The sequence below is a fragment of the Dendrobates tinctorius genome, unplaced genomic scaffold (genome assembly GCF_039654945.1).
Source record: "Dendrobates tinctorius isolate UK_male_01 unplaced genomic scaffold, ASM3965494v1 ptg000042l, whole genome shotgun sequence".
Lineage (NCBI taxonomy): Eukaryota > Metazoa > Chordata > Amphibia > Anura > Dendrobatidae > Dendrobates > Dendrobates tinctorius.
The window spans coordinates 6,754,786-6,782,067 of record NW_027361710.1 but is presented as its reverse complement, the minus strand read 5'-3'; the positions used below and the strand labels follow the sequence as shown (position 1 = coordinate 6,782,067).

The 27,282-nt window shown below is 43.0% G+C and overlaps 1 protein-coding gene across 1 annotated transcript in view; it reads left to right on the top strand.

The window, feature by feature from the left end:
* The window catches only part of LOC141088896 (putative helicase mov-10-B.1), an 80,058-nt gene that overhangs the window by 41,648 nt on the left and 11,128 nt on the right, over nucleotides 1-27,282 (top strand). The window contains exons 7-13 of the mRNA XM_073575121.1: nucleotides 1,125-1,228; nucleotides 5,546-5,643; nucleotides 6,448-6,549; nucleotides 6,645-6,747; nucleotides 17,542-17,659; nucleotides 18,432-18,623; nucleotides 20,736-20,801. Of these exons, the coding sequence (XP_073431222.1) occupies nucleotides 1,125-1,228; nucleotides 5,546-5,643; nucleotides 6,448-6,549; nucleotides 6,645-6,747; nucleotides 17,542-17,659; nucleotides 18,432-18,623; nucleotides 20,736-20,801 (783 nt within the window). The remainder of the gene's footprint in view (nucleotides 1-1,124; nucleotides 1,229-5,545; nucleotides 5,644-6,447; nucleotides 6,550-6,644; nucleotides 6,748-17,541; nucleotides 17,660-18,431; nucleotides 18,624-20,735; nucleotides 20,802-27,282) is intronic.

Here is a 27,282-nt window from a genome sequence, read left to right as displayed (position 1 = left end):
ATTTCCAAAATATCAGAAAATTTTGAAGATATTCCTTCTCGGCATGGAATCGCCCTGCAGCACTTGCGTTTTAAGTGTGAATCTGCTGAAGAACAACCTCCGCATGAAGATTTCTTTTCTCCCCCAAATCGGGTGGCTTTCTTGGGTGCTGGATCAAAATTGTCAATGTAACTCTATGGGTCCGTGAAAAAAATTGGAGATCATTCAGATGTCTGCTTTTCACAGACTGATAGGAGAAGCCTTTTATTTACCCCTTATCCCAGAAAAACTGATTAAACTTGGAACAAGCCCTGATGACATTCTATTGAACCTGGGATGGAATGCTGATCCAAAACTGATACAACTTGGTCTGTTTTTGTCGTATGTGAAAAATCGCTGAAGTTGGAATTGTCCCTTCCTCTAATCTTCACATTTTAGACACACTGAGTGGCAGGGACTGGGGCAGATGTGAGTTTGAGTAGTAACTTTATAGGGGTTGGTCTCAAATTTACAAGTCCCTTTCATGTAAACTAACTGCAGGAGATATGCAATTTGCTAAATACTTTCTCGAATCCTTCTGTAACCTGAGCTGTCCTTCTGGTTACCTGATCTGTGGCTGAGAACCTCCCCCTCTTCCTATGATTTTGTGTCAAAATCTCAGTCCTGGGCTCCAGAGACTGATGGGTGGGCGGGGTTACTGACTGGTTGGGCGTGGCTCTATTTGGCAAAGCTCATGCTGCTCCTGTACATGCTGCCACAGACCATGCTCTCCCTGCAGATCCGGCCTCTTTTTTGTATCTGTACTCATACAGCAGGTGTTTTTACATGTACATCGCTGTATACCCTATGTAATGTGTATCTACACTGTGCTGTATACTATTATGTGTCCTGTACAGGAGATCATGCTGATTCTTTGCAGCCCTGGGGGAAGGAGTGAGAGGGGGTTTAGATAGAAATACAAGTGGTGTGCTCACCGACAAGACAACCGAGGAAGTGATGACTAACCGCAGAGTTGTAGAAAAGCGCAATACCACATGAAACTTGGCATACTCGCATGTTCACCGAGATATAGTGAATGATTTGTTAAATGTCTATTTCTTCCACTTTTCTTAATAGAAGATTTTCTTGTTTTTTTTTTTCTGCAGCCGTGTTGCAATTGGAATTTTAGCAACCAAACATATGAATATCCTAATAAAGCGAAACTCATGGAATACAGAGTTATCATCACAACTCTTGTCACCGCTGGAAGGTATGGGACATGTTACAGCAGAACGCCTATTAACATTGTTTCATGCATTGAATAAAGACTACTCTTTAGCAAATAAAGCTATTATTGCCGGGAGGTTCTACAACCACTAAAGCTGGTATGAATATATTTCTAGGCCATCAAATGAATGGTTGTCCATTTTAATACATTATGGGTGAGCTGCCGCTGCCTGTACGCACATTTCTGCTCTTGTTCATAGAAGTAAGTCCCAAGCAGGGCACCCAGCTCAATGACGTTCAATTGCCCTAATTTGACTTGATGATACAAAGTGTTTATTTTCCAAATGCTGTTTTTTGTATATTTGATTACTTTTTATTATAGTTTTCATTTTATTCTTTCAGTTCTTTTTTGCACTCCGACATATAGCTAATATAAAATTCTGTAAGATAACCTTGAAAACAGTCGCGTTTTCCATGACATGGTAAAGCTAGCCATTGTATTTTTCCAATTTGTGAACCATAAGTCATACATCAAATTGTATGTACGAATGCTCCCATCAAGAACATCCCAGGCTAAACTGCTTAATAAAGCACATACAGTATTTAAGGGGGACCAGACAGCTTTCCCCTAAACCACCACCATGTATTTATTGGAATATGAATACACTACCTAACAGGCCATCTTATTATCTAAGGGATTACTGCACATGGCAAAAAAAAAACTATTTTATAACACTGATGGTGATATGCTAATTAATAGGCAACTATTTGAGGGGACATTGTTTTCCCCTAATTGGTCAACCCTCTAATCATGTTATCGCACCCCTGTGTCGATGCTTGTTCTTTGACAATTTCTGTAAGCAGGGTGTATGCATCATGTTTTCATCGGCGCATTGCGAATGTCAAGGAAGGTAGATGTAGGATGTTGACGTGATGCTGCTCTTGCAAATCATGTTATGCACACCTGCAGCAGTGTGATAGCATAGTTAATTGGAGATCTAGCATTGGCATAGCTAGAGTCTGATGGGCCTCAATGCAAGATTTGGACCTAGTCTCCACCCACCCCTCCCCATCCTGAATAAATTATATATGTGCCCTCTATGCTGGTATAGAGGTCCCTCATGATGGCCCTCAGGGCGGTACATGGAAGTCATTGGGCCTCTTGGCAGAAGTATAATGCACTCCCCATAGTCCTCCATATAGTATAATGCACATCCCACCTTGGCAGAAGTATAATGCACTCCCCATAGTCCTCCATATAGTATAATGCACATCCCATAGTCATACATATAATATAATGCACAGCCCATAGTCATCCATGTAGTAGAATTGTAAAAGAGAGCGAGAGAGGTTTGTTGGATGCAGTGAAGACCCGGAGGCAGAGAAGGGGTTAACAGGATTTACTGAACAGGTAATTAAACAAGGAATACCCCACGCAGAGAGGCAAGACTAGTAGCGGCAACAACGGGAATTGCACACAAACGCAATTCTCGAGAGAAAGATATACAAAAATAAGGTAAGTTATTGCTTGCAGTTCTTGCAGGGGAAAGGCTGGAATATCTCCTGATGTGTCGCAAATCGTGGACAATGTCTCTGACTTTATTATGGAGGAACAAGAAGCACTGTCTCCCGACGGTGCTGATGTATCCGATCCCACTTGGTTTGAGTGCGCTGGAATGTAGAAAGTTTTTTTGGTAGATTCCTCAGGAATGGCGCTGAACAGGAACCGTGGGCATGCTCACAGACCGCAGCAGCAGGCAGTCCTCTGGAGTAGTCTCTTAAGAACTGAGTAAGTCAGCTTATTTACAACTGCAGGCGGGGAAGAACCGCCCACAAAGGCAGGGTTAGAAGATAGCTCAGTCGCGACAGTCAATTTTAAAGTATGTATGCTGGGGGATGAATGGTGTGGAGTTAGCAGTCAGAGGAGCGGAGAGGGAGTCAACCTTCTCCTGTCGCTTTCCCGCCAAGTCTGACCCGTTCCCATGCTCGGTCCCCTTTTATATTCCCTGCGCCTCCTGCTGTCCAGCATGAAGGTCCTCCCCTCCCAGAAGAACCCTCCCCCCAGCAACAGTGGTGACATAGTTCCGGCCTCAAAGGGCACTGGAAACCGCTGACTGTCTCGGCTCATCTTCTTACAGTACGGCCACAAATTTAAATTTAAAAATAAATACTTCCCTTTCCTCTGCTCCCCTGCCGCGCGGTGTCCTCTCATGAATCCTACAGCTGACTTCAGAGTGTATCGGGAGTCCATGACATCACTATCATGTACCCTCAGTCATATGCACGCCAATATCAGCTGCTGGTCTCTGATTGTCCGACAGTGTGTATTGCCGCATATGGACCCAATGGATCTGTGTGATGCAATACACTTCAGCTGGATGTTCTGAGGATGCACATCCGTATAAGATTTAAGTTTGTGTCAGTGGGCCCCTGATCCATCTGGCCAGGTCACAGCGGCCGTTGCATCACAGGCGACTAGTCTTGGAGGAAAACAGTGCCCCCCCCCCCCCACAAACTAATCACCCACTAATTAGCATATCCTCACCAAAGTTATAAAATTAGTTTTTAGCCATATGTAATCCTCTTACACAATAAAAATGGCTTGTTAGGCAGGGTATTCCTCTAGTAAGGAGGACATTGTGGCAGAATGGGGGACCTGAGCAAGCCATAAGGTTTCTATGTTTGTGTGTGTGATAGATTATAAATTATGCCACTACCGATAATTTTTAACTTCTGTATTTTAGCCAACTTTTGTCTCGTATGCATGTGCAGTTTAGTCCTGAGGCTGAAAATGTACACCCAACCTTCTGTAGCACAACAGTTTCTGCGTTGCCAGACATAGACCTTAAGGTACTGTCACACATAGCGATGCACCAGCAATCCCGACCAACGATATGACGCGGTCAGGATCACTGGTGAATCGCTAAGTGGTCACTAGTGAGCTGCCACACAGGCAGATCTCACCAGCGACATCGCAGGAGTCGGGGGTCGCTACTTACCTGTCAGATGAGGCGATCCTGACGTCCTCCCGCCCGCGTCCACGCGTCGCTCGTCGTCACAGCAGGAAGCCCAGCAGGAAGCAGACGACGAGAAACGGTCCAGGACATCCTCGCGCGATCAGCGATAACCAGCGGGGGAGCGGTCGGAGGTAAGTATCAGACATAGCAATATCGCTATAACGTCACAAAAACCTGTGACGTTATAGCGATATTGCTAGCGATATCGCTTAGTGTGACAGGCCCTTAAGTAAAAACCTTGTTTATCCCAGGATCACAGCAAATATTTAACCAGTGGCTCAAAAGTATGTCATTCAAGTGTCCAGTCAACCGATCTTGGTCTTTTTTTTTTGTCTCTTATCAATTGAACATTGTGTAATGCAAAATAGTCTAACAGATGGGTGGAAAAATAAAATCACCCATTGTTTCAGTACAGATGCACTGATGACCCCCCTCAATTTGAAGCCTTTATTTTCATGATTCCAGTGATGATTCACCCTCTCAGTGATGTTTGTGTACCTTTGTATATATTTAGGAGCTGTTCAGGACTATTAGCCGGACAATTATCTGCAAGAGAATCTGCCTCCCGAGATTATTTTAAATTAAAGGAAGGGTTACCAGTGTGAGACATGTAACTAACACAGAACAGGAGAACTGAACTTGTCACGTTTCCTGCAGCTCTTGAGCTCTGCTGTATTGAAATACTATTACAATCCTGTCTGTCTAATGGAAGCTGAAGCCCTGATGTGCCAGTTATAACACAGATCAGAGAGGCATTAAAACACACTGTTAATGCCTCCTGTCATGTAAAATAAGCTCTGGAGGCAGAATCTCGAGCAGATAAGTGCCAGCCCATAGCCTGGAACAGCTTATTTACATTTAAGAAAAGGATGTCTCTGGCATTAGATGTCAGATATCAAGATATCATTTTATTCAGATTCCTCTGACCTACATGCTCATATAGATGGCTTAGGCAAGTTGATCATGCTGACTGGTTCCCTTTTTAAATGGAATTTATCATCTAAAAATGTACATTAAGTTTTGTTTTTTTCTTTGTTTTTTAAAGTTTTCAGCAGGTTTGCAGAATGGGTTGTCCTTTTTCGAAAATATGTATTTATAATAAAGATCCTCTTCTCTTGGCCAGAGTGGAGAACATTTACATAGATTACATCTCACTCTGGGGGTCCTGGTTTTTTTTTTTTAATCTTTTTTTGTGGTTTCTCAACAAATTGCCGGTCTATGGGGCTCCCAGAATGGCTGAACCCTTTGAGATTTACTTGTTTTAAAAGATTCCTCCCTCTTAACAAGTGGATTGAGTGACCTCTTTTAATGAAAGTTTCATGCTGTAATTTTGTATTTTCTAGGCTTGCATCTGCAAAATTCCCTTCTGGTCACTTTTCCCATGTGTTTATTGATGAATGCGGACATGCAGTAGAGCCTGAGTGTGTAATAGCTGTCGCAGGTATCGTAATGTTCATCAGTGAACTCTTTTCAAGCTGTACATGTACCTAGTAATCTCATTATCATACATGGATGCCCAGTTATACAGGGTGGGCCATTTATATGGATACACCTAAATATAATGGGAATGGTTGGTGATATCAACTTCCTGTTTGTGGCACATTAGTATATGGGATGGGGAAATCTTCATGATGGGTTGTGACCATGGCGGCCATTTTGAAGTCAGGCATTTTGGATCCAACTTTATTTTTTCCAATGGGAAGAGGGTCATGTGACACATCAAACTTATTGAGGATGTCACAAGAAAAACAATGGTGTGCTTGGTTTTAACGTAACTTTATTCTTTCATGAGTTATTTACAAGTCTCTTTGTTTACAGCCATTGACATGTCGCAGAGGTTAACACGTCAGGAGTGGATAGAAATTGTGTTGGTCTGGTGATCGCAGTACTTGGGTCATTGCAGCAGATTTCAATGCAAGACACCTTACGGAAGAGAACTGTCACCATTCCCATGTTTAGGTGTATCCATATAAATGGCCCACCCAAAAAAGTTAGTTTACACAGAACATTATGTTTAGTGATGAGGCAGAGGGTCCTGTTCCAATTTTTGTTTTGCCCATTTTGCAAATTCAGCGCGCCGATCTGCGTCACCAACCATTCCCATTTTATTTAGGTGCATCCATATAAATGGCCCACCCTGTAATTTGAACTATAAAATTGCGTTCTAGAAGAATGTGGTCTTTGTAGCGAAAATGCCCTGAAATAAGGCCAAATGTTACTAACTTCAACATTTCCTCAATTTTAGGTATTCTGGATGTGATGAAAGGAGGGCAGTTGGTTCTGGCTGGTGATCCAAAGCAGCTTGGCCCAATATTAAGGTCTCCATTTGCCATTGATAACGGATTAGGTGAACACCTATAAATTACTTTGTTCTCTGTGAATTCTAATAATGGACACAATCTCTAACTTTAAAGTTGCGGTGTTTCACATTTTGTTTTACAGCTTTGTCTTTGCTTGAAAGATTGATGACTCAAAATCCACTTTATGGAAAATCCAGCGGGTCTTATGATGCCAAGTTTGTTACCAAGTTGCTGCAAAATTACAGGTCTGTGTTGCTATTTATTTTTTTCCCCTTTTAGGTTATTTTCCTATGATGAGTGTTTGAGTTTTTGATGATGCAGACTTTCTGCAGTATTTATACACCTATGCACTAAGGCTATGTGACACATTGAGTATTTGCATCTGATTTCTCTGCAGAAAAAAGTCTTGGCAGGAATAACACTGGAAATTTGCACATTTTTGCTATGTTTTTATCTGTTTTTACAGGCTTTTTTTTTTTTTCATTTGAATGTGTGAAAATGCTGAAAGAATTGACTTGCTGCAAATGTAGGAAAATTAACCCCAACTGGAAATACTCAAGGGAAAAAACACACCATGATCTTCAGATTTTAGAAATATAATTGGTTTTGCTTTTACTGTAAAATGCTGTTATATATTTTTTTTTTTTGGTGTTCAAATATATAGTAACCAAGGGCGATAGCCCTAGTCAAGCTGCTGTTCCATAACGCCATGGCAATTTACAGACCATGGGTGTCTGAGTCCCAATCTGCTGTTGTAGGCCACAGGCCTTCGCTGTCTCCAGGCCTCCATCTTCAGGAGCCGCCCCTCATAGCTCGGGGGGTGGGGGGGCACCAAGTTTGTTTTAACTAACAAAAGTTTACTGGATAGTTCACGTTCATCAGATTGTAACACGCAGTATCGGGCACAAAAATTCATAGAATCGTAGAGTTGGCGGGGACCTCCTGGGCCATCTGGTCCAACTCCCTGCTCAAAGCAGGATTCGCTAAATCATCCCAGACAGATGTCTGTCCAGCCTCTGTTTGAAGACTTCTATTGAAGGAGAACTCACCACTTCTCGTGGCAGCCTGTTCCACTCATTGATCACTCTGTCATAAAGTTTTTTTTTTCTAATATCTAATCTGTGTCTCTTCCCTTTCAGTTTCACCCCATTGCTTCTAGTCTTTCCTTGTGCAAATGAGAATAAAGATGATCCTCCTACAATGTGACAGCCCTTGAGATATTTGTAGATGGCTATTAAGTCTCCTCTCAGTCTTCTCTTCTGCAAGCTAAACATTCTCAAATCCTGCAACCTTTCCTCATAAGACAGGGTTTGCAGACCAGTCACATTCTGGTTGCTCTTTTCTGAACTTGCTCCAGTTTGTTGATGTGTTTTTTTTTTTTTTTTTTTCTAAATGTGGTGCCCAAAACTGTGGTCTGACCAAAGAGGAGTAGAGGGCAATAATGACTTCACGTTATCTAGACTGTATGCTTCTTTTAATACATCCTAGAATTGCATTTGCCTTTTTTACTGCTGCACCACACTGTTGACTCATATTCAGTCTGTGATCTATTACTATACCCAAGTCTTTTTCACATGTGCTGTTGCTTAGCCCTATTCCTCCCATTTTTATTGCCCAGATGTAGTACTTTGCATTTTTTCCTGTTAAAAACCATTCTGTTAGTTGCTGCCCACTGCTCCAGTTTATTTATATCTTTTTGAATCCTCTCCTCTAGCATTAGCTATCCCTCCTAGCTTTGTGTCCTCAGCAAATTTAATCAGTTTACCCTCAATTCCTTCATCTAAATCGTTGATAAAGATGTTGAACAATACAGGGCCCAGGAAAGAGCCCTGTGGTACCCCACTTGAGACATTTTTCCAACTGGATGTGCAGCCATTTACGACCACTCTTTGGGTCCGATCACTAAGCCAGTTATGAATCAACCTAACAGTTGCCTTGTCCATTCTAAATCTGACATCTCCCTCTGTGTGTGTCACCACAATAATGCTTAGGCAGCAGGCGTGCTGTCTGGGTGTTAAGTTTCACAAAAATCTTTCCTTCACCTCCCATATTCAATCTCTTACCCACTCTTGCTACTTAAACCTGAGGAAGATCTCTAGAATCTACTTCTTTCTCACCATGGAAACAACAAAAACCCTCACTGTTGTCCTAATCCACTCCCGCCTGGAATACTGTAATGCTCTATTAATTGGCCTCCCCCTCACTCGACTTTCCCGTCTCCAGTCCATCCTTAATGCAGTAGCCAAGGTCGTCTACCAGGATGCCTCCACTCTGTGCTAGCCATTACACTGGCTGCCCATACATTATAGGATCCAATTTAAACTGCTTGTTCTCACCCACAAAGCTCTCCACAGTGCTGCCGCACCTACATTACCTTCCTCATTTCTGTTTATTGACCTAACCGCTTGTTATGCTCTACAATCGACTTTCGACTAACATCCACACTAATTCGTACCTCCCGCTCCTGGCTCCAAGGCTTCTCACAAGCAATTTTTGAGAGTGCAGCAGATTTTCCTTCATGTATGGTTGAAAGTGTTGACACCCTTGAAATTGTTCCAGAAAGTGACGTTTTTTTCCCTTCACTTATGACAGCACAACTGAAAGGGGGATCTGCCCAGCCAGGACAGGAATCTACTGAAATATGAGTGGTACCTCTCCCCCACCTCAGTTGGGCTCCTGTCCTTGATGGGATTCCCATGCTGAAAGACTGACAGTAACATGTAATGGATGAAAGAAAAAGTCCCGGCGTCGGAACAGCAGGTCTCGTACCTGTGAGTGCTGGAAGCACCGTCCACGGGTCCCCCGGGGGCTTGGTGTATGATCGGGTGCGGGTGGCACAGTCGGCTCTGTCCTGGCTTGATCCACCGCGCCACCCTCCACTTGCACTCCTCGGGCTGGCTCCCAGCTGATCCCTGCATGGTAGAGCATCCGTGGAAGCTTTCGGTTGACGTCAGGAAGACGCCGGAAAAAAGATGGCGGTACCCTGCACGACGCCGGGCGGTGTTGAAATAGAATGTGTCAGGCCTGCGTTTGCGGGGGAAGGGGAGGGCAGCCGCTGGAACTGGAAGGAAGGCAAGATGGCGCTTGCTGCCAATTTTTAAGGGCAAACATTGGAGCGGATGACTGCTGAGGTCAAATGAAGATGGACCAAAGTGATTTGCAGCAGTCGCTGCTGCCAGTGCAGCCCACCGCTCACAGCATTGACACAAGGGAGGCAGCGTTCAAGTGCCAGGAGCAGCAGCCTTCCCAGCCAGAGGACGCCTCTTTGCCCAGAGAGGATACGTTATGTGTCCCACCACAGCCTCCAAGTCCAGTACCCTTGATTGACAACGTGTGGTGAGCGATCTCCGTGAATGTCAATCATGTGATTGATGGGCCCCTATTGTTTGTCTAAATCTTTAGGAGAAGCCTAGGTAGGAAGGTTTTGGGGAAGAAGAGGAACAGGGACAGTGCAAAAAAAAAAACCCCTAGGGATGGATTGGCAGAAGGACCTCTGCTCCAACTGCATCCAAAGAACTATTAATGAGGAGACCCCCTAATTTTGCGGCAAGCCTGCAATCTGTTATTGGGTCTGAAGTGGAGGGCTCCCACCCTACTGAGGAAAGGGAAGAAAGAGAGTAAAGAACTTCCCTCTAACTCCGACTCCTCTTCATACTCATCACAAGGCCAAATTTATGTTGAATACTCGTCCTTCTCCTACTTTGATAGTGATACAGGAGGTAGACCGTGTTTTCCCATAGAGGACACGGATAGTCTACCTAAGGCCATTAGGACAACTATGGGCCTGAAAGAGGAGAAAACATGACTTGTCATGCCCATGACAGCACCTGTATATTCCCCCGCTTTTTGTGCACTATAGTTTGGGGGGGGGGAGTGGGGGAGAGGTACCGTCCTTATATTTCATTAGGGTCCTGTCTGGGTGGATCCCTCAGGTGTGCTGTCATGGGCTTTGGGAAAAACCAGCTACCGGTAAGTAACCTTGCTGTTTTATTCCTAGAAAACTATTGCAGTTACATGTTTATTTCCTTTTGTGTGTATTGAAACAACACCAAAAAAACAGAGGGGAAAAAAAGACAAATTAGACACATTTTCACACACGACCCCCAAAATGAGCTGAACAAATTTGTTGGCACTTTTCCAAAATTTGTCAATTAACAACTTTGTTTTAAGCATGTGATGTTCATTTAAACTCTGTCACATGGAGAACAGAAAGAGAACTGTCTGAGAACTTGAGAACCAAAATAGTTGAACTATATCAACAATCTCAAGTTTACAAGTCCATCTCCAGAGATCTTGATTATGTTGCGCACTGGGGACAAAGGAATATAAAGACGTTTACGACCCGTGTTACTGTAGATAATCTCCCTGGATGTGGATGGCAGAGAAAAATTGATGACCGGTCGTAATGCAGGATAGTCTGAATGTGGAATAAACAGCCCCAATCAAGTTCCAAGGAAATTCAAGCTATTCTGCATGTTCAAGGTGCAGCAGTGACAGTGCGAAGTATCCATTGACATTTGAATGAAATGCTGTGGCAACAGATGCCGGAGTACCCCACTGCTGACACAGAGACATATAAAAAAGTTAGACTGCAGTTTGCCAAAATGTATGTGAGTAAGCCAAAATCATCCTGGGAAAGCATCATCTGGACAGTGAGACCAAGATTTAGCTTATTGTTAAAGCACATCATTCTACTGTTTAATGAAAATGGAATGAGAAAAGATCACCGTACCTACAGTCAAATATGGAGGAGGTTCAAAGATGCTTTGGAGTTGTTTTGCTGCCTCTGGCACTGGGTGCCTTGACCGTGTGCAAGACATCATAATAAGGTTTTATTTTTATAGCGCCAACGTATTCTGCAGCACTGAAATCTGAAGATTACCAACGGATTTTGGGTTGCAATATAGTGCTCATTGTCAGAAAGCTGGGTTTCCATTCTAGGTCATCGGTCTGTCAGCAGACCAATGACCCCAAATGTATTTCAAGAAGCACCCAGAAATTGATGGAAACAAAACCCTGGAGTGTTCTGAATTGGCCAGCAATGAGTCTAGATATAAATCCCATTGAACACCTGTGAAGAGATCTTAAAATTGCTGTTGGAAGAAGGCTTGGTGCAGTTTGGAAAAGAGTGGTCCAATATTCCAGTTGAGAGTTGTAAGAAGCTTGTTGATGGTTATGGGAAGCGATTATTTTTTTCATAGGGTGTGCAACCAAATATGAAGTTGAGGCACCCTCAACTTCATATTTGGTTGCACACCCTATGAAAAAAATAATCGCTTCCCATAACCATCAACAAGCTTCTGCAGCACCTTGACAGCACCTGTCAACTATTTTGTCCAGCCCTTTTTGGGGTTTTTGTGTGAAATTGTCAAGTTTGCAATTTTCTTTTTTGCGTTGCTCCAATACACAAAATGAAAACTAAACGTGTATAACAAAACATGTAATTGTAGTAATTCTCTGAGAAATACTTCATTTTCTGAAACCACTTTCGGCCATGATTGTATATAAAAACCTTATTCACATTCATTACAACATGATTGGTTACTTCAGGGTCGGGATTGTGACGGTACAGTCCACCTCTCTTACAAAAATAAGCAACAACAGTGGGACTTGTGAAAAAGCCTTATTATTATTATTATTATTATTATTATTATTATTATTATTCATTTATATAGCGCCATTTATTCCATGGCGCTTTACATATGAAAAGGGGAAATATAGGCAAATACAATAAACATGTGTAAGACAAGGGACACACGTACAGAAGGAGAGAGAACCCCGCCTGCGAGGGATCAGTCTACAGGGATGGGTGAGGATACACTAGGAGAGTCTAGCTGGTTGTGCGGTGGTTCAGTAGACTGAGGATCATTGCAGGTTGTAGGCTTGTTGGAACAGGTGGGTCTTCAGGTTCTTCTTGAAGGTTTCCATTGTTGGTGAGTCTGATGTGTTGCGGCAGAGAGTTCCAGAGTATGGGGGAAGTCTTGTATGCGGTTGTGGGAAGAAGAGATAAGGGGGAGTAGAGAAGGAGATCTTGAGAGGATCGAAGGTTGCTTGCGGGTAGGTACCGTGAGACCATGTCACAGATGTATGGAGGAGACAAAAAAAAGGGTTGTCTGTCGGATCACACAGCTGAGTAGTAAAAAGCAATTCTTCTTTATTTCACACCATCATAAAAACATGTAGATATATCCACAAATAGATAAAAACAGAGTCACATTCTTACACGTTTCTGGCTATCAGCCCTTAGTCATAATCTGACTAAGGGCTGATAGCCAGAAATGCGTAAGAATGTGACTGTTTTTATCAATTTGTGGATATATCTACACATTTTTATGATTGTGTGAAATAAAGAATTGTTTTTTACTACTCAGCTGTGTGATCCGACAACCTTTTTTTTTTTTTTTTTTTTTCTTCTCATTGTGATCCGATCAGACGGAATTTTTTGTATCGTTGCCGGCAAGTTCAAGGCTACCAAGCACATCGACACGGTGAGGCATTCTGTTTTTTCATGCATTTTTTTCTGTTCTATGGAGGAGACAGGTTGTGGATAGCTTTGTACGTCAGTCATGGTTAGGGTTTTGCAAAATGAGGATGAATGAACTCATGGAGATCAACATCCAACACTGCAGAGACACCATCACGTTTCTCAGCGCAGTGATTCTAGAGCAATGCCCCCATCTCTTATGGGAAATATGCAAAAACATGCAAAACACAAGCCGCGGAGACACCATCACATGTTTCTCAACGCAAGCAATGACTAGCCAGGTCTTTCCCCGGGAAGGAACAACCACGGGAAGGGCAGTCTCCAATGAAGGAAACCACCTATGCCAAAACATGGTATCCATCCACAGACAGCTGTTTTGGGGTATTGCCCCTCATCAGTGTGGAGTAGGAAACTGGCATTGCTCCTACTAGCCAGTTACCTACTCCACACTGAGGGGCAATACCCCGAAACATGTGATGGTGTCTCCACGGCTTGTGTTTTGCATGGTTAGGGTTTTGAACTAGAGCCTCTGGGCAATAGGAAGCCAGGGGAGGCTGAGGATTACCGGGGAGACAGGTGGGTTAGTCAAGCAGCAGAGTGTAGGATGGAGTGGAGTGGTGCCAGAGTGCTAGAGGGGAGGCCAGAGAGTAGGAGGTTGCAGTGGGAGATAAGGGCGTGCACTAGTGTTTTTGTGGTTTCATGGTTGAGGAATGCGTGGATCCGGGAAATATTTGAGTTTGAGGCGGCAGGAGGAGGCAAGGGCTTGGATATGTGGTTTGAAAGAGAGGGCAGAGTCGAGGATCACCCCAAGGCACTGACATTGATGGATAGGTCTGGTGGAGGGGTACAGTGAGATGGGGGGAAAGATGAATTCTGTTTTGTCCATGTTCAGTTTGAGAGAGCGAGCAGAAAAGAAGGCTGAGATAGCAGACAGACATTGTGATATTTTAGTCAGTAAGGAGGTGAGGTCCGGTCCAGATAGGTAGATCTGCGTGTCATCGGCGTACAGCAAACCGTGGGATTCTATGAGCTGTCCCAGGCCAAAGGTGTAGATGGAGAAGAGTAGGGGCCCTAGAACTGAGCCTTGAGGAACACTGACAGGGGGCGAGTAGAGGAGGTGTTGTGTGAGAGGGAGACACTAAATGTTCGGTCTGTTAGGTATGATGAAATCCAGGATGGGGCCAAGTCTGTGATTTCAAGAGATGAGAGAATCTGTCACAGGAGGGAATGGTCCATGGTGTCGAAGGCAGAAGACAGGTCCAGGAGAAGGACAGAGTTGGGTTACTTAAATTTTTTTTACATCAGTCTTTTTATCTTGTTTTTGACACGGCTTATTTGGTCTAATTCCTAAATGCATTGAATTGCTATTTACTAATTTAATGTAAATCCCAATCCATTTGGGATTATAGAATTAAAGTGGATGTCACTTTGTTGCAGAAACCTGTTCGGACAGATGCCAGTGAGCATGTGCCGCAGGAAGCTCTGCTGCTGTAACCTGGAGATACTGATATTATTCAGAATGTCGGGGCATACAGAAGTCTGAGTGGCCTCTTCCTACCTCGGCCCCTCTGGTATCTCCAGTAGTATTAGTGGAGCCCATCTCCCTACACTTGTGAAGGATGATGGAACTTCCTACTGCACATGTTCACAGGCATCTGTCTGAACATTCTAGGACAGGCTTCTCTCAATGAAACAAGGCGGCGGCCATTTTAATTCTATAGTGATTACCTTCCTAATAGTGATGAGCGAGCGTACTCGGATAAGGTGTTATCCGACATGCTAGAGTGCGGACAGTACAGCCGCAACACATGAAAGGATTGCCTAACAGCTGTGAGACATGCCAAAACGGCAACTCGAAAATAACTTTTCGCACTCAAGCATGTTCGGATAACACCTTATCCGAGCAACCTTGCTCATCACTACTCTCTCTAAACAAAACTATTAGTAATTTTGTTTTAAATAAATGTAGGAATTTATACTGATATTTCTTTTAGCTTTTTTTTTTTTTTCTATTCCTAGAAAACCCCATTAAGCTTCTTTGTTATTGATACTTTCTGTCATTTTGGCTTTGCCAGCTTTATTGATGCAGTTTTTAGTCATGTGCATCTTACATCTAATGTATTTCTATGGGGAAAATTTGTACGTAATTTCTCTTGGGGGTACTCTGAGTTTTGACATGTTATGAATTTTTAAAACTTTACTGCAGTTCCTTTACTCAACGTAACTAAAAAAAAAAACGCAGAGGGCGTGATCTTTATGTATCCCATCAACTTTCCTGGAACTGTTGAACACTGCATTTTTTTCACATCAAAAATTCACCAAAACTCAATGTGGGAGCTTAAAGTGGTTGTCTCCAACTAACTATACTTTAATCAATAGCTCTTGGAGTAATAAGTTATACAATTGGATATACTTTTTGCGTCGTCCCCTGCCCAGGAGCTGTGATATGATCAGACCATGTCCCTGCACGGTCAGACACAGCCATTACACAGTACACAGCAGGGGCACATTTATAAGATTATCTGTGTTATTTGTAACACATCCAATTATGAGACCTATTTTTATTCCAAGATCTATTGTTTTAATACACTGTTCTGTATATACAGTTGTGGCCAAAAGTATTGCCACCCCTGCAATTTTGTCAGATAATCAGTTTCTTCCTGAAAATGATTGCAAACACAAATTCTTTGTTATTATCTTCATTTAATTTGTCTTAAATGAAAAAACACAAAAAGAATTGTCCTAAAGCCAAATTGGATATAATTCCACACCAAATATAAAAAAGAGGGTGGACAAAAGTATTGGCACTGTTCGAAAAATCATGTGATGCTTCTCTAATTTGTGTAATTAACAGCACCTGTAACTTACCTGTGGCACCTAACGGGTGTTGACAATAACTAAATTACACTTGCAGCCAGTTGACATGGATTAAAGTTGACTCAACCTCTGTCCTGTGTCCTTGTGTGTACCACATTGAGCATGGAGAAAAGAAAGAAGACCAAAGAACTGTCTGAGAACTTGAGAAACCAAATTGTGAGGAAGCATGAGCAATCTCAAGGCTACAAGTCCATCTCCAAAGACCTGAATGTTCCTGTGTCTACCATGTGCAGTGTCATCAAGAAGTTTAAGGCCCATGGCACTGTGGCTAACCTCCCTAGATTTGGACGGAAAAGAAAAATTGACAAGAGATTTCAACACAACATTGTGCGGATGTTGGATAAAGAACCTTGACTGACATCCAAACAAGTTCAAGCTGCCCTGCAGTCCGAGGGTACAACAGTGTCAACCCGTACTATCTGTCGGCGTCTCAATGAAAAGGGACTGTATGGTAGGAGACCCAGGAAGACCCCACTTCTTACCCCGAGACATTAAAAAAGCCAGGCTGGAGTTTGCCAAAACTTACCTGGAAAAAGCCTAAAACGATTTGGAAGAATGTTCTCTGGTCAGATGAGACAAAAGTAGAGCTTTTTGGGCAAAGGCATCAACATAGAGTTTACAGGAGAAAAAAACACGGTCCCTACAGTCAAACATGGCGGAGGTTCCCTGATGTTTTGGGGTTGCTTTGCTGCCTCTGGCACTGGACTGCTTGACCGTGTGCATGGCATTATGAAGTCTGAAGACTACTAACAAATTTTGCAGCATAATGTAGGGCCCAGTGTGAGAAAGCTGGGTCACCCTCAGAGGTCATAGGTCTTCCAGCAGGAAAATGACCCAAAACACTTCAAAAAGCACTAGAAAATGGTTTGAGAGAAAGCACTGGAGACTTCTAAGGTGGCCAGCAATGAGTCCAGACCTGAATCCCATAGTTGACCTGTGGAGAGATGTAAAAATGGCAGTTTGGAAAAGGCACCTTTCTAATATCAGGGACCTGGAGCAGTTTGCCAAAGAAGAATGGTCTAAAATTCCAGCAGAGAATTGTAAGAAACTCATTGATGGTTACCGGAAGCGGTTGGTCGCAGTTATTTTGGCTAAAGGTTGTGCAACCAAGTATTAGGCTGAGGGTGCCAATACTTTTGTCTGGCCCATTTTTGTAGTTTTGTGTGAAATGATCAATGTTTTGCTTTTTGCTTCATTCTCATGTTTTTTCATTTAAGACAAATTAAATGAAGATGATACCAAAGAATTTGTGTTTGCAATCATTTTCAGGAAGAAACTGCGTATTATCTGACAAAATTGCAGGGGTGTCAATACTTTTGGCCACAACTGTATTTGTTTGTAGGAAATCCTCTTTAACCGTAAACAAGAATTTTACCTTACTTTTTATATGTGGATCATCTTTGTCTGTAAAATGGAACATCGCTCTTAACATCAAGACTGTAGCGTGCAGCAGGATGAGGATACAGCCATAAGTCCGTCACGGGTTGGGGACTTAGTGGTGGTTGTTTTGAAGATGTCTGACAAGCTGGTTCAACTAAAAAATTGGATTCACTTTGTTTTCTTGTAAATTGATTAAAAAAAAAAATATAGGCCAACAAGTGGTTAGTATTTACTTTTTTCATGTTTTTAGTTTTTGCCTATGTATCTTCTTGGTAATGACAAATTCCATTTTAACTAGGTCTCATCCTGACATTCTCTCTGTCCCTAATGAACTTTTCTATGATAATGAGCTGCAAGTCAGGGCTGATGAAATGGTCACACATGCATACTGCCACTGGGAGAAGCTACCGAAAAAGGTAAGCCTGACTTTTTTTTTTCTTTTTAATAAAAAAGATTTTCGAAGCTTTTACTAGAGAGAAATTTTTTACACTGTGATAGATTCTACGAAATAACTCAAAGCATCAGATCCACATTTCCCACCATCTGATCTATGCTAATTATGGATAGTTGTGCGCCATATACTGGTTTATATTGATGTTGTCCTCCTGAAAGAGAATCCCTAAAGCGGTCATTTAACATGGTCCGAGGAGTGCCTTGCTTAAAGGGTTTTTTTTTTTCCCACAAACAAAAGTTAATTTTAATCAATAGATCTTGGAATAATAATTATTTCCACAATTGGATGTTTTTAAATAAAATGTTCCTGCGCTGAGATAATCTTATAAATATGCCCCTGTTGTGTACTGTGTAATGGCTGTGTCTGTGCAGGAACATGGTCTGATCCTACCCCAGCTCCTGTGCAGGGGAGAAGTTAGAGAGTATACAGATATTACAGCATGGGATCGCAATTGATTTATTTTTGTGATGTAAAACATGTCACTGACGGATTTTAAACAGTTTTACTTCAATGCTTCAAAGAAAGAAATGTCTGTATACTTCCCTCCGGCCAGGAGCTGTAGTATGATCAGACCATGTTCCTGCACGAGGTCTCCTTTTTTATTTTCCAAATGTCACCCAGGAGATTGGGACAGTGGGCAAGTTGGGTTTACAATAGTCTACTTTGTCAAATCAGAGAAAATGTTATAATATAGCAACATTGCTTATTGTTTTGTGCAATATTCATTTTTACAGAACTTTCCAATCATATTCCATCATGTGATGGGAAAAGATGAACGAGAAGGGAACAGCCCGTCTTTCTTCAATGTATTTGAGATACAGGTGCTGATGTCTTATCTCCAGGATTTACTAGAGACACAAGGAAAAAAAGGTGTAGCCAAGCTCTCCCCCACAGAAATTGGCATCATTACTCCTTACAGAAAGCAGGTACAATTTACATAATTCTAAATGTACGTATTATATTCTAGAAGAGTATCTCCGTTTTCTCACTAAGGACATTACTCGCCTATTCTTTATATTTAAAGCTGGTATCTTCAGATTGCTAGAAACTGTCCTAAAGACCTCTATTATAACCGTCCAATAAAGAAGTGCTAAACACTTATTTATAGAATGTGGAATATATTTGACATATGAAGATCACATAGCAAAAATACAGGCATCAACATTTTGATGAATATGTGCCAGCAAGTCAGGTCGGCTGCAGAACTTGACTGTACAGAGGCTATTCAGGTGGAACGTCTGTATCCGCACATTCTGTGTAACCTTTTAGGAGACTCTTACCCGGTCTTCAGGCATGAGCAGTCACACCTCTCAAATAGGGTATGTGGCATACCCTTCATAGACTATATGAAATTGGATAGCGTGCAAATTACTTTTGAAGCCAACCAATGAACTCCAGATTCGTAGTGAATGTAAGAAAATAATTGCGCACAATGAGGTATGTGGAGATGCTTAACTAGGATTTATTCAGAATAGCTCATATCCATAGATTACACTGCAGTCAGTATGAAGGAAAACGTAGCTTTTCGGGTAAATATCCTTCATCGGACATGTCCGCAGTGGGAAATGCTCTTGAAATTAGGCTGAGGTCACATTGGTGTGTATAGCATCCGATGCGAGATGCCAATGACACTTTGCTCAAACTCTGCTACGAGTGTGAGCCGAGTGTTATGCTACTGTGATCCGATCCAGTCGCATGCGAGAATGGCATCACAGGTGATGGTTTGTTTATTTTCTGTGCTGAATCGGCATGAGAAAAAGAATTGCAGATGTGTTCTGCCTCATTGAATAACACTGGTAGGAGTGCAATGCAAGATTTTCTCGCATTGCACTCCTCTGTATTATACGCCACTGTGAGCGAGCCCTTAGAATGTTTCAGGATTTGGGGTGGGCTTTCCCAGAGCAAGGAGGCAAACCAGGACCAAGTATTGTGACACACCACTCACTTTACACAATACTTTATTTGCCTCTTTGCTCTGGGAAAGCCCACCCCAAATCCTGAATCATTCTAATTTTCTGTCAAGGTTTCATCTTTACTGCACCCCAGGGATACTGTGAGTGATGGCTCAGCTGCCCTATGGGATCTGGAGTGTGCTGGACTGTCAGTTGTGAGTGACAGTCCAATCGTCCAATCTGATGCTGGGCGTGTGTTGGACTGTCAACATTTTGATGGACAGCCCTGTGGGTCAATCTGGCTTAGCTTGCAGGTTTTCCGCAGGTGCCTTCCATCCTTGGTTTTCGCTAGCTGTTTAGCTGGCTAGCTGTGAGCAATCCAGTGTCACCTGTATCTTCACTTACTGTAGTCTGGAGTGTGATTTAGCTCTGTGCCTGATTGAGTCTTAGGCTGGAGTCACACTGCCGTATTTCTCCTGTGAGAATTGCATCGTAAAACTTGCCCTGGCCGGCACCTCTCCTGACCTGAGCTTGACAGCTGCATAGTAATCCATTATGCTGTCATGCTCAGGTCAGGAGAGGCGCCGGCCAGTCCGTGCAGTGCGATGCAATTATCGCACGAAAAAGACTGCAGTGTGACTCCAGCCTTATTCTCTGATTTTGTTGCCAGACCTAGGAATTGTCGTGACTATTTGTGTGGATTATCCCTTCTGTTCCTGACATTCTGACTTCAGGTACCTGACCCCAGACATGGCCACTGACTATTCATTTATCTTATTACTCCCTTGTCTTAACGTGCCCTCCTAGCATTTGACCCTGGACTGCTGCCTGACCATGTCTTTGTCTTGCCCCTCTGTACCACAAACCCTCCTGGTATCTGACCTCTGACCTGACTACTGTCTTATGGCTTATGTGTGAGTAGTGACTCTGCGTCACAATTTCACACTGCAGAGATGGCTATTCAAGGATATTTACCCAAAAAGTTCTGTATTTTCTATATTGACTGCTGTGTAATCTATGAATCTGGTTCTATTGTGAATAATTTCTAATTGAGCATCTCCATATACCCAATGTGGTGTGCAGTTCCTTTTTTCCAAAAGAAGTTCATCCATATTCCTTGTAAATTATGTCATTCTTATTCTTCAGGTAGAAAAAATTCGGAAAGCTGTTAGTAAAGAATTCCAAGCTGTAACCGGTATTAAAGATCTTAAGGTAGGATTGTATATGCACATCTATATTTACACAAACCAAATGCAATATATGACCACACATGTTGATGTGGTATAAATGTAAAATGTGATTTTTGGCCCGTTACATTGGTAGACCATTATTTGATAGAAACTTTAACTACACCCAATCAGCACCAGCTTCACTGACCCCGCCTTTGGACATACAAGTAATTAATAGGAAGCAAGCGTCAAGTCGCAGATCATATCCTCCTTTGCACAAATGCCTTAACGATAGACCTTAATTCTCAGTGCTGCTTTTTTTTTTTTTTTTTTTTTTTTCTTTATGGCACTGAGGATTAAGTAAGTTGGGTGAAAATGCATTGCTCATGATCAGTGTTAACCCCAGTTGAGGACTTTTCTAGATGGTTAACAGGTTTAAAACGGGGTCCCTATCGGAACACCACAGTTGCAGTTACAAGTCCCAATAGTTGCCATTGCAACGCATGGGGCACAATGACATCTTAGGCCTGCTATTAGCAGTGTCTAACAGGGCATGTCTGTGTAAAACTGTCAGGTCTCATTCATTGTAGTACAGAAGTATTGCAGTGTATGAGATTAGCAATCAAAGTGAAAAATACTAGTAGAACAAAGTGTAAAAAAAAAAAAAAAAAAAAAAAGCTTAATTGATACGGAACTACAGACTGTCACAATACTACTCCTCTACATTAATCATCCTAAAAAAGCACCAAAAATGTAGCTTTTCATCATACTGATGTGCAAAACAGATGGAAAAAATGTAATCACAAAGTCATATGTTTAAAAAAAAAAAATTAAATAAATTTGTAGTGCTGAAAACGTCATATTGTATATTGACTGTTATAGCAAGCAGCCTGAATGGTTCAACTCCCCACCTCTGCTGGCTGTCATTTCTGCTGCAATATATCCAAATGGTACAAGTCCATACTTCTGCTTGCTGTCTGTCTTTTGCTGCTTTACCATTTTTGTGACATATTTTAATGTGCCTGCTAAAGCTTTGGTATAATTCATTGGTTGCACTGTACAGTATTTAATACTTACTGATTTATATCCGTGACTGGGGCCTCTCTAGATCTTATCAGGTGGAAGATGCTATAGCAAATAGATGCAGCCTCATCTCCTGCCTTTGATCATCTAACTACCCCCTGGTGTGCTGGCCCCAGCTGCCAAATTATCTGCCAAATTATCCCAAACCAGCTCCCACAATCCCTCTCTCCTGACCCTGTAGTGTGGCCTATATACGTAGTAGTTCCTAAGGGGAAGCACGCAGTGTGGTGTGCAGCACGCAAGGATCCCATAAGCAAAGCATCACAGAAGCTAAGCATCAAGAAAACGGCAGTTATACATGGCAGTTATACATGGCAGTTATACATGGCAGGAATCGGGTAACCCACACTTTGCATTCCCTTTTAGCCATGTGCTTTATTTGCATCCTCCTGTGCTCCCTTGCCATCCACATTCACCGCCCCATCCCTTCTCCATCACGACTCATACACATCAGCCCCTCTATACTTCCCTCTCCCATGTACAGCTCCCATGCACTCCTCACCTTCCTGAGAAACCTCAGCCCATCTTGCCCAAACACATCGCAGAAAAAAACTACTTACAATTCCAACAACTATTTGCTCTTTATCTTCCTACTCCTACTGATTTCAGGGGACATCTCCCCCAACTCTGGTCCACCATCCCCCAACCTCAACCCCTACCCTACCTCATATCGAAACCTTAATAATCTTATTAATATTACTTGCACTCCCTCATCTCCATCTTTTAATTGTGTCCTCTGGAATCCACGGTCTGTATGTAACAAGCTTCCCTTCCTGCACAACTACTTTCTGAACAACTCTCTTAATCTGTTGGCCCTCACTGAAACCTGGATTCAGGATTCTGACACTGTCTCTCCTGCTGCCATTTAATATGGTGGCTTACAATTCTCTCACTTCCCGAGACCCACAAACAGACATGGTGGTGGAGTCGGCATACTCCTGTTCCCACAATGCACTTTCCAGGTCATCCCCCCCCCCCCCCCCCAAGTTCCATCACTCTCATTCCCTTCTTTTGAGGTCCATACCATTGGGCTCTTTCATCCCCTCTCCCTCAGAGTAGCGGTCATATACCGGCCCCCAGGCTCACCCACCCACTTCCTTGACCACTTTTCAGCCTGGCTGCCACACTTCATGTCCTCAGAACTACCAACTCTTATCCTGGGAGACTTCAAAATCCCCATTAACAGCCCTACTTCCACATCTGCATCCCAGCTTCTATCACTAACCACCTCTCTAGGCCTCTCGCAGCTTTCAACCTCTGAGACACACAAGGACGGTAACACCCTTGATCTGGTCTTCGGCTCTGTTCAGTCTCCCACGTAAATAACTCACCGCTTCCACTCTGACCACAACATTCTCTCCTTCGCTCACAAATCCTCGCCCACCCCAGCTCACTCCTAGCTACCACACAGGCAGAAATCTACAAGCCATTAGCCATCAGACACTTTCAGACTCCCTACACTCATCACTGTCCCCAATCTCCTCTTTTTCCTGTCCTGATCTGGCCATTCATCACTACAACGACACGCTTAGAAGCACCCTTGACCAAGTAGCTCCACTCACCCTCAGAACCTCCAAGCACAGAGTAAAACAGCCCTGGCTCACATCGCGAACTCAACTTCTCCAGCGATGCTCTAGGAGTGCTGAACGCCTATGGAGAAAAACCCGCACACCAGAAGACTTCATCCACTTCAAATTTATGTTAAGAACATATAACACTGCCCTTCACCTCGCCAAACAGACCTACTTCACCACCCTGATCTCCTTACTAGCCAACAACCCCAAGAAACTTTTTGACACTTTTCACTCCCTCCTCAGGCCAAAAGCACAAGCCCCTATCACAGACATTTTGCTGATGACCTGGCCTCCCACTTTACAGAAAAAATAGATAATATCTGTAAGGAAATCGGCTCCCAACCACCAAGTGCTGTGACTCCCATCCATTCCTGCATTTCCCCTGGCTCACTTTCCACATTTGATCCCATCACAGAAGACGAAGTCTCCAGACTCCTCTCTTCCTCTCGTCCGACCACATGCACTACTGACCCCATTCCCTCACTTCTCCTCCAGTCTCTCTCTTTAGTCGTCACAACTCGCCTTACTACAATCTTTAATTTCTCCCTCTCCTCGGGCATTTTCCCATCCTCCTTCAAACAAGCCATTGTTACTCCATTACTAAAGAAACCTGCTCTCGACCCATCCTGCACAAACTACAGACCAGTCTCCAATCTCCCCTTCATCTCTAAACTTTTGGAGCTCCTAGTTTACTCCCGCCTTACCCGTTACCTCTCCACTTACTCCCTCCTAGATCCTACACAGTCCGGCTTCCGCCCCCTACATTCAACTGAAACTGCACTCATCAAAGTGACCAATGACCTTCTGACAGCAAAACGTAACGGTGACCACTCTCTGCTCATTCTTCTTGACCTTCACCTATCTGCAGCTTTCGACACTGTTGACCACCATCTTCTATTCTCTAGGCTCCAGTCACTAGGCATTAAGGACACTGCTCTCTCCTGGTTCTCTTCCTATCTTTCTGACCGCTCCTTCAGTGTTTTGTTCTCTGGCTCCACGTCATCTCCGCTTCCTCTCACTTTTGGGGTACCTCAGGGCTCAGTCCTTGGGCCCCCTTCTCTTCTCTCTCTACACGACCCCAATTGGACAGACCATCAGCAGATTTGGCTTTCAGTACCATCTTTATGCTGATGACACAACTATATACGTCATTCCCCTACCTTACCCCCACTGTACTAAAGAACGCCAGTGACTGTCTGTCCAGTCTCCAATATCATGTCCGCTCTCTATCTGAAACTCAACCTCTCCAAAACTGAACTACTTCTGCTCCCGCCGTCTACTAACCTCCCTAAATCTGACATTTCCCTCTACGTGGGTGGCACCATAATAACACCCCGGCAGCAGGAGCGCTGACTGGGTGTTATGTTTGACCCGAATCTCTCCTTCACATCCCATATACAATCTCTTGCCCGCTCTTGCCACTGACACCTAAAGAATATCTCTAGAATCCGCCCTTTTCTCACCATGGAAACAACAAAACCCCTCACTGTAGCATTGATCCACTCCCGCCTGGCTAACTGCAACGCTCTATTAATTGGCCTCCCTGTTACTCGACTATCCCCTCTCCAGTCCATACATAATGCAGCAGCCAGGGTTATCTATCTGGCTAATCAGTACTCGGACATGTCCGCTCTTTGCCAGTCCTTACATTGGCTGCCCATTCATTATAGGATCCAATTCAAAGTACTTGTTCTAACCCACAAAGCTCTCCACAGTGCAGCACCCCCCTACATCTCCTCCCTCATTTCTGTCTATCGGCCTAACCGACCGCTGCGCTCTGCAAACGACTTTCGACTAACATCTGCACTAATCTGTACCTCCCACTCTCGACTCCCAAGTCTTCTCCCTCGCTGCGCCAATCCTCTGGAATGCTCTACCCCAAGAAATTAGGACTATCCACAATTTGCATAGTTTCAGGCGCTCCCTCAAAACACACTTGTTCAGAGCGGCCCATCACGTTCACTAATCACAGTCATTCTATGTGTAAGTGTGCTTGTGTAGCCCATTCACTATCTCCATCCATCCCTCACTCCCTCAAGATGGCTGGACCATCACTGTAAATACATCAATGTAAATACACACCTGTACTTTGTATCTCCCCCACCTCATTGTAGATTGTAAGCTCTCACGAGCAGGGTCATCTTATTTTGCTTTAATTATTGTATTGTTAACGTTGTTACTTATGACTTATGTTTGGAACTGTTAAACTGTAAAGCGCTGCGGCATATGTTGCCGCTATATAAAGATTATTTATTATTATTATTATTATTATTATTATTATTATTATTATTATTATTATTATTATTATTATTATTATTATTATCACAAAAAAAACAAGCCCACGTTTGGCTCTATTGGCAAACAAAAAGTTAAGGTACGTTTCTCATTAGATATTTTACAAAAGGTTTTTTTGCATCACCATCTTGTGTGCAAAAGTTAAAAACAAAAACAAAAAAACAAACCAAAGAACAAAAACTCTGATGAAAATCTAATTATGCTTGGATCAAAAAACGCTTATGAAACTAGGACCATTTTTTTCGACCGTGAAAAAAAAAATGGGCTCCTGAATGAAACCTTAGGGTACCGTTACACTTAGCGATGCACCAGCGATCCCGACAACGATTTGGATTGCTGGTGCATCGCTAAGTGGTCGCTAGTGAGCTGCCACACAGGCAGATCTCACCAGCGACATCGCTGGGGTCGGGGGTCGCTACTTACCTGTCAGACGTGGCGATCCTGACGTCCTCCCGCCCATGTCGCTCGTCGGCGCCACAGGAAGCCCAGCAGGAAGCGCCCGACAAGAAATGATCCAGGACCTTCTCGCGCGACCAGTGATAATCAGTGGGGGAGCCGGTCGGAGGCAAGTATCACATGTAGCGATATCGCTAGCAATATCGCTGCTGCATCACAAAATCGGTGACTTTACAGCGATATTGTTAGCGATATCGCTATGTGTAACAGGGGCTTAAGGCTCAGCTTGCATTTAATCTGTGCTCTGCACTGATCACTTGCCTCAGGGTTTCTATCTAAATTTCCCCTAAAAAACAGGATTCAGATGGCATCATTCACTGTAATAACACAGATGAAGTCACTTTGTACACCATCCTGCCTCAGTTTCTATGGTGTCTGTCATTGTAGGTACAGTCATGGCCAAAAGTATTGACACCCCTGCAATTCTGTCAGATAATACTCAGTTTCTTCCTGAAAATGATTGCAAACACAAATTCTTTGGTATTATTATCTTCATTTAATTTGTCTTAAATGAAAAAACACAAAAAGAATTGTCCTAAAGCCAAATTGGATATAATTCCACACCAAACATAAAAAAGAGAGTGGACAAAAGTATTGGCACGGTTCGAAAAATCATGTGATGCTTCTCTAATTTGTGTAATTAACAGCTCCTGTAACTTACCTGTGGCACCTAACAGGTGTTGGCAAAAACTAAATCACACTTGCAGCCAGTTGACATGGATTAAAGTTGACTCAACCTCTGTCCTGTGTCCTTGTGTGTACCACATTGAGCATGGAGAAAAGAAAGAAGACCAAAGAACGGTCTGAGGAATTGAGAAACCAAATTGTGAGGAAGCATGAGCAATCTCAAGGCTACAAGTCCATCTCCAAAGACCTGAATGTTCCTGTGTCTACCGTGCGCAGTGTTATCAAGAAGTTTAAAGCCCATGTCACTGTGGCTAACCTCCCTAGATGTGGATGGAAAAGAAAAATTGACAAGAGATTTCAACACAAAATTGTGCGGATGTTGGATAAAGAACCTCGACTAACATCCAAACAAGTTCAAGCTGCCCTGCAGTCCAAGGGTACAACAGTGTCAACCCGTACTATCCGTCGGCATCTGAATGAAAAGGGACT